We start from the raw sequence: 17,729 nt of genomic DNA, 5'->3' as shown, positions 1-17,729 counted from the left end.
CTGAGCTGTGTAAAATTAGGGGGCGTGTAGAGTGGAGAAAATGAATAATCTAGCTTTGTAAATAACAATAACATCATGCTAATGCAGAATAGACTTTTAAACAGCTGTTACTTTTATCTGGCTAGTTAAACTAGCTGGTTACAGAAACATTCACATCAAACTCTTGTTTGTTTACTGTCATGGCCCAGGAAACTGACAGTATGAAAGATTACCAGCCTTGAAAAAGATCACAAGGATCTCCATTTCAACCATACAATGAACCAACTTCTGTTTTATTTTGTTGTTTATCAGCATTTGGATCATTTGCGACTGCTGTGGCTGAGTTTCAAGTAAGTTGATGCTTTACATTACACATAAACTTATGTGAAATTTAGATTCATGTAAGTTTCAAGCAATCAAAGTTGTTTGTTTTGTTTGTTTCAATGTGTGAAGCCAGCTTTACACAGGTTTTGCAACCTATATGAATCCAAAGAGACAGGCAATTGATGTCCTAAAAATATCAATGAACTTACCATAAGATATAAAAGTTTATTCCTATTACACACACCTCACATTGCAGTTTCTTTAGTTCCTCTTCCATAGTTTGCATTTCCTGCTTGTAGTCCAATATCTGATCTTCTTTATCTTCCCTGAAAGTAATTTAAGTATATTAATGAAGTGTTATACTAATACATATGTTAATATTGTTTTGCTGCTTGCTACTTTTAGCTATCTCTCAGTGGCTTATACCTTCACACATGCACACATATAAGGCTTAAAATAAACTTTTTCTTTTGAAGTCACTGAGCTCAGCACAAACAGGCACATACACACACACATAAACTCACAGTTCCTGTTTGAGTCTGCGTAATTTGGCTTTGCTATCGGCCAGCTGTACAGAAAGACTTTCTGGAGCGTTGTCCCAGAGACCAGTAGGGGGCGCTGTGGGTGACGGAACAGACTCGCACTGAACACACAACTCTGCTATCCTCTGTAAGTCAAACAATGAAGAGCGTCAGAGACAGAGATTTGAGCTCTGAATGTGATCAGGGATTCAACCCTGCCTTCTTCTTCATTAATCACAGGTTTAGTAATGCTTTCTCATCTTTCTATCTCACACTTGAAAATATTAAGATATTAGCATTAAGCGAGGGTAAAGATTTTTTAAGGGTGACTTCCCACACTGTGATAGGATCCTTAACTGCATTTGTTGAAGTGCTCCCCCCACCCCAATCCCCTTTTTAATCTCATTAATTTTTCCAGAAGTGAATTTTATTTTATTATCTTATTACTGTCAATAAAGTATTTTGACAGTATTATACTGTTAGGGCAGTACAGAGGCCAATTTGCGTTAGATGCAAGTGCCAAGTCACATACCATGGTATGTTTAAACAGTTGGCAAAACACCCATTCATTTAAAGGTTAAGTAAAGCCTTGGACGGATGAAACTTCCTATATCAGCCAGTTTTCTACACTGAAAACTCTATTTTTAATGCATGCTTGAAAATCCATTTCACTGATGTTTTATGTATGTCTTTCTGTTCCTGACAAGAAGTGAGTTTGTACAAATGTTATTCTTTAAATATGGTAGAAAAGAACCAGTCTAGGACCTGCTTAATGCAGTGTCTAGAATAATGGTTACTTTCCACTGACAATCCCAGACCATAAAAGAATTCTCTAGCATTTTTCACCCTAATCTGCTGCTAATCTGCTGCTAATTTGCTGCTCCCACAGAATACAGACAAGCATACGAAGTGAGTTTGAGTTAATTGATGGTAAAGAGATTGCAGAAAGAATTATAGTGAGTAAGTACTACTTATATCTATGTGAAGGTATGTAAAGCTTTTTTCTCTCACCTCCAGATGTGTGTCTCTCTGAGCCAGAAGAATTTGCATTTGCCGGCCCAGAGAACCAAGCAGCACCTGCACATCCACTCCATCCAGCCCACACACCTCTCCATACTGCAGGGGCAGGACTGCACTGGGGTCCTGAGTCACCTGCAGTAGGACACATAACAGCCCTTTGTACATATCCCTACAGTCAGTCAAATCCCTGGAATCTCAGAATTGGATTGTTTTTAAATATACAGATTTTATGGAATTTCCAAAAACAACAAACAGAACAGTATGGAAGAGGGAAAAACGAAGACTGGATATTGAAATGTAGTCATTTAATAATGCTGATCTGTCATACATTTGCAAATATTAAGCAAAAGAAAACGAGTACATAAACTGTGATAAAGTATGACTGAGCCCATGTTGGCATTTGTCTACTACTTTAACTTTATTTACCAAAATGAGCAATTCATCACATAACATAATGAAAGCCTTTATTTATAAAGTGCTACTCTGGTGCAAATGAGAACAATTTTGCAGACTATTAGAAAACATTATGCTTTATAAACCCTTACGTTATTAGATTCTGGATATACTGCATATTCTAAAATGATAGTTGCAATTTCAGTGTAACAACTAAACTGTTATCCGGGTTATTGTAGCCAACTGCAGATGAGTTTTTGGCAAAAAGGACCATATTCACAGACCCATTTTGCGAGAAGGTTCCAGTTGATACGCAGACCAGAATTTGTTTGTGTTTTACATAAGTTTTATAGTGTCAGGGTTCAAACAGTGTCCCAAAGCATGCCAGGAAAAGGCTAAAACACCATATGTTTATTCATAGCTACTGTGAAATGATGGATGAAATGATGAAACAACTCTAGAATGGGATACAGTCCAGGTGACACCATCACCAGAAAAATCATTGCTAATTGAGACATGAGAAGATCTTTAAGGCTAATCACTCCGCTTTAATTTACAAATCACATTGATTCCTTATGTTTATCTAATTGGTGTTAAAACATTTCACAAAAAGGGGGTCACTTGCTGAAATCATTGCATTAGTAACTCTGTAAAAGCAGTCCAAATCAGAACAGCAAAACTCTGTTTGGTTGTGTTTTTTCAGTTATCAAGTCAATCTAAATGTGGCCCTTCGCATAAATCCACATTCTGCCTAGAGACTGAAGCTTTAACTGGGCCTATGATTTTGACCCAAACCTGAAATAGAGCCTGAGAAAATTCTGTCCACAGCATCATCAATTCAAAACTGACAAAAATGTGCCTGACCTTGACCCAAATTCACTTGACCAACACCATCCAGAGATTAAATAATTACTCTCCACACTCTTCATGATCTTGTCACTAAAGTTACTGTGTAGTGACAATAATAGCCATCAGATCATCATAAATAGCCTGATAATCAGCTAAAGTTAAGTTTAAATTCCACTTTAAATAGGAATTCCACTGACAATTTCTCTGTACAAAGGACAAACAAAGTCATTCAGACTGGTGGTGAAAGGAACCAGAGTTCACAATCAATATTTCTGAATTACGTACATCTTAACAATTTATTAATTTATTAATTTTACAGAAATGCTAAAAAAAACAGTGCAATCCCCTTGCAAAGATGTATTAATCAGTCTATGACTTCAAACAACATCCCAAAAGATTTTGGTCTGGATAAACTTTAAATAATGCATCATGAACCTCACTGCCAATGATACAAGTAATTACAATGTGCTAGATTAAAAATTGCTTAAGCTCATGAAAGCAAGGAGAAAAAATAATGTAGGGAAGAAAATTAAACAAGGGGTGAGAGCAGGTGAAGCTCTACTAAAGGTGGGAATAGTCTGATCTAAAAGCCTGATGTGATTAGTAAGGTCCTGCTGGGTACAGAAAAATATCTCAAGTTCTGCTGGAAATCTGACTGCAGAAACAATAATACATTACCAAGAAATGAAGAAATAGACAGAAACAACCTACAAGTAACAAAGTATCACTGGAAATGAGTTTCACAGTAAGGTCTGAGAAGTATAATCTAGAATCTCTTTTTGCCTTTTATACTCTGAAGGAGTGCCTTCTCAGAAAAAAATAACACTTACACAAATTTCATCTAATCAGTCAAATCATGTTTGATATCTAAAGTTTGCTTCCTTCATTTTGCACTGGAGCTACAAGGCTAATGTTGCTCAAAAGTAGCATAAGTCTATGACCGGTAAAATCTTTCTCAGTGATACAGACTTCTATTTTATTTAGTCTTCTAGCTCCAATTCAAAACAAAAAAAAACTTCAAACACAAGCCATGTCTTAGCTGTTCAGCTATCTTTATATTACATCCTCTTTAGATCTAATGCATGATACCAAGATAGCAAAGCATGATAACCTAAAGATGCAACTTCCACTTATAGTACTGAAGGTGCAACTTATCTTGGTATACGACTAGTAGTCTCATTAATATTTACACTGCTCACTGCAACGTCCACTCCTTCACAAATTTTAAATCTCCTCCTAGAAAGCACCCAGCAGTCAAAGACAATGACTCGAGAACAAGGGTCTCAGGAAACAAAGCGATAAGACGACCCGTTAACAAAAGACAACAGACAGATGAAACTTTTAACACATACGTCAAACATACATGGCCTCTAGTATGATAACATCTCCAGAGACTGACCTCTTGTATGCAGAGGGCGAGAGCTGCCTGAGTCTCAATGTCAAGGGACTGGATCTGCTGAATGAAGGTTTCTTTCGTCTCACACTGGCCACAAAAGACACATTTTCAGTTCATTATTTTAGCTCTGAATAAGCTTGGACATATTTTTTCAGTGTACATGTCCATTACCTGTACAGCACATCCCAGTAATAGCAGCAGAAGCCTTCTTAGTTCCTCCACAGCACCCTCTGTTGACCGCACACAAAAGCATAAAACAATACACAAAGCTCGCAAACTTTTAACTTTAGTTTTCAGTTCTATTTAATGGCTGAAACACGGCTGCACTTACTGAGAAATATTCAAATAATAAAACAGAACATCAGAATGTTAAAGATGTACTTTTTTTTTTTATTTGAGAAATTAGCATTACTGTGTGAGGAGCAATAAAAACATGCTGAAATATGATGTCTGCGTGCTGCTGCCAGTTTGTCTCAAATGCCCAATCCAGTATAAGATATGATGAACAGGAGATAATCATAAACAGCAGAAGACAATAATAAAAGGTATGTCATTAAATAAGTGTCAACTAAATTCTCTGTAAATACTCTTTCAGCACGTTCGCAGATTCATCAGCTGGCAGAAAGTGTCTGAAGCAAAGCCAGCATTAAGAAATGTTCTTCTGCATATTGCAGGCGATTACACATTTCCACCAGAGAGGTCTCCAAAACCTCAAATCTTGAATAGTGCATCTCTAGACTCAGACTGGCAGATTTAGTGACTGGAAATAGATATCAAGGGGTCTGATTGCAGTACTAACTCACCTGTGAGGGGATCTCGCCCCAAAACAGCTACATTGGGAAGAGGCATGAGAACCAGCTGCTGAAGATTTTCCTAAAGAGTCCCAATGAGAAGGAAGAGAGTAAGAGCATAAGTGGTGAAATTTCAGTTGTGTCAAATTACTTACTTCATTCATAAATCAACAGATAGAGAGCGTGGGTCTAATTCAAACCAAATGCCATAGTGGAACTAAGACTGCAACTGAAATGCTACAAAAATATGACATTTAGTGATCAGTGAAAACCTGAAATAAATTTTTTATTTAAAATTTTAAATAACTGCAGAATGTGGAGAACTTTTCATGCTTAAATCTTTTTTTAAGTATGAAATGTTGTAAAGCATAGGAGAGCAAGAAAAGACACAAAAAAAAATTTTTTTCAAAATAACACTGAGAAATGCTGTTGTTTCACACTCCTGTTGCCAACTAGGACACTTGAAACAAGAAGTGAAACCACTGTTGAAAAAAAAAACAACAAGATGACCACAGTTCCGTTCTGTTCAACTACACATATGACTTAGAAGACACTGGACTATCATCTGATTTAGACCATTAGTTTGTGTACACAATCACACATGCAGGTGACTCATTTTTCCTGATTACTTCTGTAAAAATATCTTGCGCAAACACAATTCCTCTAGACTAGGATTTAGGCTCTTTCTCTGTGGATTTTGAATGATGAAGATTTCTGAAAAACAACACTGAATGGGCTGATGCAGATTAAACTAGGCAACATGAAATCAAGCAAGGCAACACAAAAACCAGAGTTTCCCAATGCCAAGGTACTTTCAGATATTGTCCATTCTTTCTACACGCCCCTTAGTGGCCATTCCATTGGCAGAATAGAAATCAACCATGGAAAAAATCAAGTATCTCAAATAAATATTAAATCAAGTAAATTATTTTTTTCTATAATTCCATTATCAGATTTATGAAACTGTTGGCTTTCTTTGTGGGACATGTTGAGCTGCCAGTGAGCAGTGAGTGGTGAAAGTGGAGGGGTGACAACCCCTGCTGCGAAAGCAAATCACACCTCTGCACAAAGATAGTCATACTGCAAAACCTGCAGCTTTCTTCATATCAAGATTGTGTGTACAACTGCCACCATTAAAAATACTATTAACACAATAAACACAAAAAGCACATTTATAAATGATGACTTTCTAGCCCAAACTTCCTGTTCTGTAACTCATATGCCATGAAAATATATTCCATCAATATTACCAAAGAAAAAATCCAACTGAAGGACTTTCTCTAAAACAAACGAAAATTGCATTTTATGGCTACAAAGGTGATACTTGGAGCAATTAAGGGTTAACTGCATAGCCCTCATTCCCAAAAACTTACATACAAACACTAACCTCTCTCTGGGTATCTTGTACAATGGAACTGCATTTGAAATGCAAATAATTCAGCATCGCACACAAAGCTCTGACATAGTTTCTCTGTTTTATATCTTTGATATTTGGATTTCATTAAATCTGTTATTTCTCATAATATACATAACAAAAATAACTAATGTACAATTATTACAAACAACTGATCATTTATAGCCACTTTTAGAAGAGGATGAGAGTATAATCATATTTCTGTGTCTTCTGAAACATAATTCAGATCTGAAAGGTTTAGGAGGAAACAATAACTCTGCAGCTGTCATTCACAACACACTTGCATAAAGCAGCCTCAGTTTGAAGGCTGAGCATGGAACAACATTTGGAAATACAGGTGAATTACTACCACACAAACAAAGGCTGTTTACCTGATAGTAGGACCTGAGGTGCCGGTTAAGGATGGAGAAGTTCTGAACTCTGAGAATCTTGTCATCACCCACATTGTGATAGATCTGCTCTACTTTTGGATTTGAATCACTGGTGGAAATAAATAAACAAACGGAAAATGACAAATCCAAAGGCACCTGGGCGTTTTTAAACTGTTTTGTTTCTACTTTCCACAGACATGTGGGCTTTTGGCTCTCATCTTACATGATTCTCATGACTTCATTGAGGTAGACTCCGTCGGTGAGGCGCAGGTATCCCCGAACTGCATTATGGGAGTTAGAGTTCACCTCCATGTAGTCCTGGTAAAAAGGGCCGGTATCCTCATCACCTACCATGTCCTCAAAGAGATGAACCTTACGAAGAAACGAACCTTAAAGTTAGTCTAAACGCCAGCACAGGTAAAAAAAATACGTCTTTTAAATGATTAACTATTAATAATTATAATTAAAAGTATGATGGCAAATTTAAAGAAACGAATTATTCAAAAGTAAAATACTAAGTTGTGAACTACAGTATCCAGTGTCAATATTATACAATAAGACATTAGTTGGGAACATCCAGTGTTTCTCTGGTGGGCTTTGTTTATATAAAATGTCATTTAATCACCATGTGAATAAGAAACGCTGTAATGAAACACTTACCCACGTAACAAGTGCGCTTCCCATAAAATCTTCTAACATTTCCGTAAAGTTAGCATCCATCTTGCTCAACATCAACCTCAACAGCTGGCTAATATATCTTTGAAAAATCCTTTGAACAAAACTTTTTTATAGGTATTTAAAGCTTAAACGTGTATTCATGGCCAGCTTTATCCAACTAACGCACACTTTCCTCAGACTTCGTCTACTAAAGCATGTCCGTTAGCATTGTGGCTGCCCCTGCCCTTCTCCTTTTCTCTGTCACGTTAGCAACACGCTTAGAAACCACCCCGGAATCGGCAAAGACTGTCGTTGCATCAATTCTGTTCCTCGTCACAGCGACTCCTGAAACAGCTCAGTTACCGCAGCGTTTCCACACAGCCAGGACGGGCTGAGAGCTCACTGAGGCCGGGGAAACACCCCCACAACATGCTTACTTTCCACTTTACTCTGTGGAAAGTCACCAAATCTCCAGAAGTTCACGTTTTGTCACTTTGTGCAACAAACACACCTACAGAGGGGAAATAGCACTCCAAATGTGTTAGTGCGAGGTGTTAGGGTGTCAAACGTGGTTCCACAGCGCCATCGTGTGGTGTCCTGCAGTAGCACTACCCAGCACGGTGCTGCCCAGCACGGTGCTGTGGCAATATAGGCTTAATGTACACAATAAATAAGAGAACCACGCGTTCTATTTAAGACCATTTCGTGCTTAAATGATTCTTTGCATGGTGAAATGGTTCTTCAGATGGTTTGATAATGTGTTGTATGTGATTCTGTTTAGCACCAGAGGTTCTGCTGTTGTTATGATGTCAAGCTTGAAACAATAGAAGAAAGCTTTTTGATGCTTTGCAGAACCAGAGCCAGGTGGAGAGGAACATGCGGAGCACTGTAAGGCAAAACAGTCCCCAGATAAAAATTTATTTTTTTTTCTTTCCCAGATTTACCACTTTTTTTTTTAAATCATCATCCACGTTCCATATAAACACTAAGCTGACACGTGTAGGTTCACTGGTCATTTTGGATAGTAAATAAAATAGCATTATTTTTGCACTGTATGCATTTCATCCTCTAATTCTTATCACCACTATAATAATAGTAATTTTATACTATTAATAATCATTTTAACAATTTCTGACTCAATCAGTTTCTCTGCAATTAACCATTTCACATCAAATCACTATGAATGACTTGGTTTACATCTCAACCATTGAATTATGCAGAAAAGAGAACAGATTCAAAAACAGATTGTGGTCTTCAAATGTTCGTTAAACTGATCAAAAGTTGTGACACAGATATGCTGCATATGGTACATTAGAAAAAGTTCTCATGTTTGTTCTACATGGCAGGCTATGAATGCTTTGACAGCAGTTATGGTATTAGCAGCAGCCAAAAGGATAAAGAGATTTCATGTGTCATAACACGGGACAGCCTGCGACGCTGTCTAAATCAGTCTGACATACTAGTCGTTTATAGACTAGCCTACATAATCCAGTTCACTCTCTCACTCTCTCTCTCTCTCTCTCTCTCTCTCTCTCTCTCTCTCTCTCTCCCACTCTCCCCCCAACCCCCTCCACATCACACTCTCATTCTATTTTTATCTATGCGAAAGGGAAACAAAGCCTTCACAAAATTTTTAGTCTACTAAGTTACCCTCAGCCAGACCAATAGTGAGGAGAAAGTGCTCTAAAGGAATAAAACAGAAGCGGGACAACTCTTTCGAACCCTCTTGAGGAAGAAGGGAGGGGCTCTGAGCCTTTATAAATAGTTTCAAATCAAAAACAGCATTGCATTCACTTTTACAAACTAGAAAAATCCACCCAGTAACATCACAAAGCAGATACAAACTCAAATCTTTATTGTTCTCACGCTTCTTTTGCATTTGCTCTAGACTGATATCTTTATAGCCACGCATAAAGCAGAACGAGGGACTACAAACAGCATGCGCTTTCATATACACACTCTTTCATATACCACTGTGAAACACTATGGTTTCCTTCAGGTTCCTTAGCTCTCTGTATTTTTATGTCACTATGTTTGGATGAAGAGAAAGTATGGTCAAGACATTTTTGATGTCATAAATGACTTTTTTCATCAAATTATCTTGAAATTGTAATGGCAAGTTTATTGATCATTAATAACGATGTAACATAAATAAGGAGTGTTTTGCTTATATTTGTTTAGATGTTTGATCATTAGAATTATGATCTTTATTCAACCTTCTATTCAACCAGTCCCTGTCCTTTAGCTTGCGGGAGTGGCCTCCTTCTCTGGTGCTGCTTCCTCTGCTGCCGCCTCGGTCTCTGGAGGGGCGACGTCCACCTGCACTTGCTGGAAGAAGATCATGATCTTCTCTTGCAACTCCTTGACTGTTTCCTTCACTCCTTTCTCCAGGATGTAGCCCTCTGTCTCGATCTCCACGTTCTCTTGCCCCTCCACTGCCTGCATGGATGTCTGTAGAAAGCGCAGGCTAAAGAGCACAGTCATCTACAGCATAGAGAGAGAGGCCACAGGGGGTTAGAGGTGGTCTTTTGTGTTCTGGACAGGCTTGTCAAAGGTGTGTGTTTTTAATTCTGCACTGTTAACTGTATAAAATATGGCAATAATATCCCCAAAAAGTATTTGTGTTAGGAAACAAAATGTCAAACCATCATTTATTTCAAACAGGCCTTTCCAAGACTGTAAGACTTCCATTTTCTTGTAAAATGTTCTCTCAAAAGGGGCTGGTTTGTTTCAGATCGTTACAAATTAAGCAATTGCATCTAAAATGTTTTTGTACACTTCTGTACAGTTCATAATTCCATCAATGAGCATAAGCTCATCAACACTATTGTATGAAAAACTGCCCCAGATTTTGCCTTGTCCACCTATGTGCTTTACAGTGTCCTTATTGCAGTCTTTTTGGAATCCTTCTCCAGATTTTCTCCACACAAAAAGTTTACCATCAGTTTCCAGAGTCCAAATACTTTTGGGGCCACTGTAAGGGAATTATGTGGTTTCTGCAGATGATCATAACAAGCTATGGCTTCTACAAGCGCATTTAGCTTAGTGTTTGCCTGTTTGTAACTATATATTTTTTAACTATATAAAGCTATGAAGTGGTCCTGACTCAGTAAAGCCTGTTGCACTGTAAAAAGTGGCTCATCAGATCTACTTAAAAAATGACTTTATGTGGGAACAAGTAAATGAGCAAGTTTTATTCAACTTAAATAAATATTTTGAATGAATGATTCTTGTAATCAAAGCAATTTTTTGGTTGAATAAAACAAGTTCACTTGCTTGATACCACATGAAGTCATTTCTTAAATAGGAGCCACTTTGTACAGTGTAGCATTATATAAAAGTTTTAGTTAAGAACTGAAGAGAATCACAGCTGCGAAACCCTTCGGCTGATTACACAGTGGTTAATGACAACAGATAGTAATTCCACCTCTGGGTCAAATTACATTCGTGCCATAAGATGGCTGGAATTATGGAGTTGGAGTTGGTCAATAACTAGGAAGCAATGAATGTGTGAATGGTTCAATATAGGGAGGCATGTTACATAACAAATTAATGTTATTGTAGGTCATCCCTGTAATAATGTAGTTATCAAACAGGTTCCTTCAATAACACCTGTAATTAGATACACTGTAAAAATTACAGTAATTACTGTAATATTACTGGCAATTAGTTGCATTACTTTCACAGTGGTTAGCAAGTGTATGCTGTGATTAAGACTGCACAGAACCACAAGATTACTGTGACATAGCTGTATTCTCCTGTGCACCTATAGTAATGGCCTGTAATCAATCTTTCTTATTTTTACATAACACTGTAAACTAAGTAATAGAACACATTTGCATATGAGAAAAAATCCTTTTCATTTTTCCAGAGCTATAAATGTTACTTAAACCAAAGCAATAAACAATAAATATTTTGGGTTGTTTTTTTTTCATAAAAAGTCTATGGCTTTTTAACTCTCAATGATAATCCCACAGTGAGTTGCTGTGTTATTACAGAAAATATCTTAAAATGAGTTGATTTCACAAGAAAATGAAAAAAGTTGCAGTTTTTACTTATTAAAACTATAAATCAAAGCTATTTACAGTATTAACAGTAATGGTCAGTTTTACTCTTAAACAAACGAGGCTGTATATAACAGTGCTCATCACATCCTGCCTGGTGGGCCAGAGCACAGCACATTGTAATGCAGTGATTATTACACAGTTCGATATCTAGCTGTCTGTTTTGTTTTTTCTTCATCTCACCATTTGTCTCATTTATCTGGTCTTTTATCTTTGTCTCTTTGTTGTCCCCTTTTTCAGTTGATGTCTTTTTATTGACTGATGTCTTATTTAAATTTTACGTTACTTTATGTTTATGTTCTCAACTATTATTATTGTTATTTATTTATTCTAGCTCTATTCTGCCATCTAATAAGTGTCTTCAGACTTTGACTTGCCAGATGACTCTGCTCTAATCTACAGTGCATCTCCAGACAGATGGTTGAGGATTTTTCCTCTACAGCACACTTTACCTTTATAAGTCTTAATCTTCATGCTCTGTACCTGAATCAGGAAGACAGACATGACTCCAGGCCCAATCGTGTTCATCAGGCCCATGTAGTAGTTGACCAGAGCCTGACGACAGCCACGGCTGTACAGGTTCAGCTCTTCCGATTGGTACTCATAGTTGTAATGGGCTGCATTGTCCAGAAGCTGGTACTGGATGCAGGGCCTCGGGGAGGCTGGGTTACAGCAGCTGAACGGCACGCCATCCAGCAGGTAACGGCCATCCACGTTACTCTTCACACGACTGGACAAGAGAAAGAGTGGCACAAGACATTTACATTTACAGCATTTAGCAGACGCTCTTATCCAGAGCGACTTACAAGAAGACATACAGTCAGGGGCTACTGCTAGATATATCAGTTAGCCCTGGATGTTTTTAACAGTGGTAGACAAAGTTTACAAACCTAGTACTTGAGTGAAAATAGAGATAGTGCTCTATTTGTTTTGCTTGAGTCAAAGTACAAAAGTATTTGCTTTTAAATGTATCAAAGTAAAAGTATTGTGAGATATTCTTACAATCCAGCCATTTATACACTTGTGTCTTTAGTGTAGTAAATGGGTAAAATTTCATTCCCCATCCAAACTCCTGAAAGAGTCTAGGGAATCTAATTAAAAATACCTTGCACAGTGTTATTACAGCATTTCTTTCATTCTGAAAGCTTGTCAGAGCTATGATTGGACTGTCAGGGGAGGGATTTAGTGAAGGTGTGCTATGATTGGTTTGATTTGTGACTTATTATTATTCTTTTGTATTCTTATATCATCACTATCAAAAAATGTATCTCCTTTTTTATTTGCTTTTTTTGTACATCATTGACTGCCTTTCATGTTGTGTGATAATTTCATTATGAATGGACCAAGAGAAATGCTCCAAAAAGGCTTGGAAAATTGGATTATTAGTGATGATTTTTTAAATAGTAGAAAGTAGTGGAGAAATGTAAATTGTGGTGGAGTAAAAGTCTCAAAAATAGTATAGAAACTTGAAAAAAGTAGTTTGATTGTTGATTGTTCTTTGTATGCTCCAAATAGATTTTTTTGGGGGGTGATCCATAGCTCCTCATGGATGTGAGTAATTTGAGTGATGATCAATGTAAATCGGTCAGGGTGACATGTGCTAGCACATGACCTTTTTGATTGGCAAATACGACATTATGAAAGCAAGAATCTGGGACTGTCGATGATGTTTACAGGAAACACAGGAAGTCCTCTCATCCTCTGACCATACATGCTATTCTCTCAATCTCTCCCCCAGTGTGGTGCAACAAAGCGCTTTATCTTTAATCACTCACTCTTTTACTTCTTTGGAGGTGAAGTCCAGGTAGCGGTTGTTGATCCACTGCACCTCAAACCAGTCCCTGTAGTTGGTGTTTCCACAGCACTGAAACTCAACCTGCAGACGGTCAATTGTCTCCTTCTGGAAGCAGCGGCCTGGAGTGTCTGTGTCCTGTGGAATATATTACCTCTTTACACTTAGATCTGAGAGCTTTAGGTCTGTTGTATGACATTATAGGTTATAAGTTTTCCAACTCATAAAATGTGGTCTTGGACTAAATTACATAACTAATGCAAAACTACCGTTTATTTGCTGAATTTAACATCTTGGGAAAAAATAAAACATAAAAAGTGGCTTATGCTAAAGTTGTGGCATGTTTATTGTTTTCTGTTTTATTTTTTCTAAAATGTTAAACTCAGCAAATAATGAAACCTGTGGAGTAAAGTGTGTAGAAAAATGTCATATTTTAGTTTGTTCTCTGTAAAAGAAACTTCACAGAAAATAACCAAAATGTATTTTGGTACAGTCATATGCAATTGTCATAACACTGGCTTTCTATCTATCTAATATTATTTATGCTGTATTTCTATATGTTTGGATTTAACTGCCCAACCTATTCCCATGACAAAAACAATACTATGTGAGTGGTTTTTGTGTTTTTCAGAGTTTTCAGAAACATGATCATTCTGATGTTTGAAAGGATTTTGTTTTCATGAGGAAAGCTAGTTCCATAACAGTTTAATTGCATAGTACACACACACACACACACACACACACACACACACACACATACATAATCTAAACTGCTTATCCTTCTGGGCCGCAGTGGGGTGCTGGAGCCTATCCCAGCTGTCATTGGGCATTACCTGAGTAAAAAGTCTTAAGGTAAGCTGGGTAATAGTGCCTGTTGTTTTCGGGTTATTAGAGAGTGAATGTGAATTTGTGCATGAATGTAATTACTCACCTTATAGAAGCGGATGCCGTTCTTCAGGCCCACTTTCAGAGACTCCTCTAGACTGGGCTGCAGGGCATAGCTCAATATCATGGCCACCAGCAGCAGGGAGGTGAAGAATATAGAGACACAGAAGAAGGGAGTGAGGAGATTCTTCCAGCGTGGAAACCGTGAGGCATCCAGAGAGTCCTGGCACACTTTGCCAGCGCAGATGTTGATCCCCACAGATGCCAGCCCCACCGCCATCAGCAGATTGGGCACAATGTGGATGTCATTGTTGTGCATCACCTACAAAATAAGGTAAGGGTTAAAGGTACAAGCAGAAATTGTAACTTCTGAAATCTGCACAAATGCAGTGTTTTTAACTATAATATGAATACCAGCTGGGATCTAGTTTACCACATTGTTAGGTGTTGAGTGTGTTGGCTTAAAAACATAATTACATACAGTACAATGCAAAAGTTTCAGGCAGCTGAAAAAAATGATCAAAAAGCAATTAAATCTGACTGTAACCTTTTATTTGCTACGAATACACATAACATTAATAGAATAACCAGTGATTTTATGTATGTCAATGTGTTTGTTTAGCCTCCAAACCCCACCATGAGGCAGCCCAGTATTAGCTGTAGTTATCATCCAACACCTGGTTTGGTTAATAAGTGCTTCATTAATTATGATGAATGGATAAATATACATTTTGAAAAGCTCAGTGTTTTTTAAACATTTATTAGATGTTAAGAACATTTTGAAAACCTACTACTAATTTACCTTTTAATATACACAAGGCATTTTTATGAACAACAACAACATATGCAAAGAATGGTAATGCACTCCTTTTGCATGGATGCTGTACTGTGGCCTCAGATCGTCTTCCATTCAGATTCCGTCAGTTCTTTGAACAGAACTTTGGTCAATAGCAAAAGTATTAAAAAAGAAATACCAAAAAGCAGGAAAGAGTCACATATAGTAAGTTTGACAGATCTTTTTCAATGCCACTGATGGAAACACGTCACTTGCCCTTAAACTTGAAAGCAGGTCTAACTATGTGATGTTGAGCTGTAAAAAAAGAAGTTGTAAATGTTTAAAGCTCTACACGTGCTGACCTAATGACTTTCCTACAATGGGCGTTGGAGGTTATTTCCGGTTCCTTTGACATGTGACCAGTAGCACCCATTACAGACTGTCAAGGACTGACAGTAAAAGGCACCGCAGCTGCTTCAGTTCTAGCGCTGAGTCTGCAGACTGTGGCTGTCATTGACACCATTGTATGCACAAAAGTAAGAACTGACTGCTTGCTGTTGTAACAAGCTTCCATGTTTATTTTAACAAATTGAAAAATATCTAGTCCAGTCAGGTTTAGTTTTGCAAATCACGGCCTGCAGTCCTGTTAATGTGCTGTATGTGGATGAGTTTAACTTTGTCATGTGTATTTCAGTATATCAGTACATTGGTCTGGTTCCATTGTGTTAATTTACAGATTTCCTTATTTTATTTCTGTGGTTCTATGTACTAAAGCTTCTCTTTATCCCTTAGACTTAAACAGGCTGTTTTTGTAACTGCACTTTTAACACATATATATGCAAATGAGCAAAAATCTGATTGGCTGGCCTGCGTTGTGCCTCATTCAAAAAAGCACTCCTTGCTCAAACACGCCTTATAACTTCTGTATGGATGGGCGGGGCTAAACAGCTGTAAGCCAAACAGATGGATATGTGGAAATGTGTTGGTTTTCGTGACATCACAGAAAGAATCAGTTCAAAATGGTCTGTTTTAACTGTTCCGTTTCTTTAAGTTTAACAATGTTTATGTATTAGATTATACTATATTATCAGTGCTATGGGCACTTGAAAAAAGTAGGCTAAATTAATTCCATACTGTTAGAATACAGAAAACCATTTGATGTTATAACTGTCATCAATTAATTACACACCTAGAATTTATTTAATATTAAAGTTTATTAAAGTTTATTTAATTATTAACATTTTTATTAAGTTTAGTAATTATGTCCTCATCACAGGTTTATGAGCACGACTGTATAAATAATTATTTTAGGTCATAACAATCATTTATGGCTAATAGCATAACAGCAAATCAAAAATCTTTTAAAAATTGTGAATTAGTGAAATATAGTTAAGTGAAAAACGATGTGGCTGAGCTGTTGCAAGCTTTGGACATGGTAACAAACTGTGTGTTGAGCTGGCATTAAAAGTAATTAAGGCTTATTACCTCTGCCCTGCGGAACAGTTCAGTCTTGAGGAAGACCCCCATGGCAACGGTGATGGCTCCAGAGACCATGGCCATCCATGACAAGAGCCAGAGGCCCTGGGCCAAACGCACTCTCCTCTGGAAGGAGAACTTTAACTTCAAGACTGACATACTACAATAAGAGAACAAGGACAAGGGAAGGAGGCATTAAAGGATGAGCTGGAGAAAGTGAGACAATCTAGAGGATTAGTCACAGGTTAAAAAAGAAAAAAACATATAACTGCAGTAAATTCAAAATGAAGTTATGACATCATCCCAACGGCTATTAGAATACAGCTAAAGTTGATAAACTATAAATAACTAGCCTAGTTCTGCGAGGACGAGAGAAAAGACGAGAGATGGGGATTTAAAGCTTTGGGAGGCAAATATGCTTGGCCCAACGTCTGATACAGGAGTAAACAGACAATTTACAGGTAACGAATAGATGAAAAATAATTTAGAATGTGCATTTTAAACCATAAATCCACAGAGAAAAACAGATTCAAAACAACTTTAACCCCTTAAACACTAAGGGCCTGTATATGGGCCCATTCCTTAGTTCTTAGTTCAATTTCACATCTGCATACCTTACATGATAAAAATTGCCAAATAAATCATAATATTTACTGAATGATAAGTCTTATGATTAATAACTGAATAAAAGCCTAGTATCCAAGTGGTTAATACACGGAAATTTCCAGTACTATATTAAAAACACGGAACAGAAGCTTTACATTCCATCTGAGTTAACATAAAATTAGGATTACTGATTACCTTCAAAGATAGTTTGGTGTCTTTCGTTTGGGACCCAGAGCCTACAGAATGCCTCCTACAGTTCTGCAGCCATTTTGGCGAGGGCTCAGAAATATTATATGGCGCATTATTATGTCTTGGATGCCATAATCCTTTCTCCTCAAGTCCGATCCTATTTAACTCCAGCCAATAGGAATCCAGGCCAATGTCCTTTAAGCACACCTGCCCTTGGACTGCAAAGC

The 17,729-nt window shown here is 37.3% G+C and overlaps 2 protein-coding genes across 2 annotated transcripts in view; both read right to left on the bottom strand.

The window, feature by feature from the left end:
- The window catches only part of ccdc88b (coiled-coil domain containing 88B), a 31,043-nt gene extending 22,942 nt beyond the window's left edge, over positions 1 to 8,101 (bottom strand). The window contains exons 1-9 of the mRNA XM_017722718.2: positions 7,719 to 8,101; positions 7,282 to 7,430; positions 7,059 to 7,167; positions 5,286 to 5,355; positions 4,654 to 4,712; positions 4,486 to 4,569; positions 1,836 to 1,976; positions 828 to 970; positions 548 to 629 (exon numbers count right to left, since the gene is read on the bottom strand). Coding sequence (XP_017578207.1) covers positions 548 to 629; positions 828 to 970; positions 1,836 to 1,976; positions 4,486 to 4,569; positions 4,654 to 4,712; positions 5,286 to 5,355; positions 7,059 to 7,167; positions 7,282 to 7,430; positions 7,719 to 7,790 — 909 coding nt within the window. The 5' untranslated portion in view covers positions 7,791 to 8,101. The remainder of the gene's footprint in view (positions 1 to 547; positions 630 to 827; positions 971 to 1,835; positions 1,977 to 4,485; positions 4,570 to 4,653; positions 4,713 to 5,285; positions 5,356 to 7,058; positions 7,168 to 7,281; positions 7,431 to 7,718) is intronic.
- Positions 8,102 to 9,429: 1,328 nt separating this feature from the next.
- On the bottom strand, positions 9,430 to 17,613 carry rom1b (retinal outer segment membrane protein 1b). The gene is made up of 6 exons (XM_017722717.1): positions 17,509 to 17,613; positions 16,717 to 16,867; positions 14,503 to 14,778; positions 13,555 to 13,709; positions 12,263 to 12,509; positions 9,430 to 10,199 (listed from the first exon to the last, which is right to left on the bottom strand). Exons 2-6 carry the CDS (start codon positions 16,864 to 16,866, stop codon positions 9,957 to 9,959), a joined length of 1,071 nt encoding a protein of 356 aa, XP_017578206.1. The 5' UTR covers position 16,867; positions 17,509 to 17,613; the 3' UTR covers positions 9,430 to 9,956.
- Between the last annotated feature and the right edge of the window lie 116 nt (positions 17,614 to 17,729).

The sequence above is a fragment of the Pygocentrus nattereri genome, chromosome 8, assembly GCF_015220715.1.
Source record: "Pygocentrus nattereri isolate fPygNat1 chromosome 8, fPygNat1.pri, whole genome shotgun sequence".
NCBI lineage: Eukaryota > Metazoa > Chordata > Actinopteri > Characiformes > Serrasalmidae > Pygocentrus > Pygocentrus nattereri.
The sequence above is the reverse complement of the archived record's forward strand: the minus strand, read 5'-3'. Positions and strand labels throughout refer to the sequence as shown.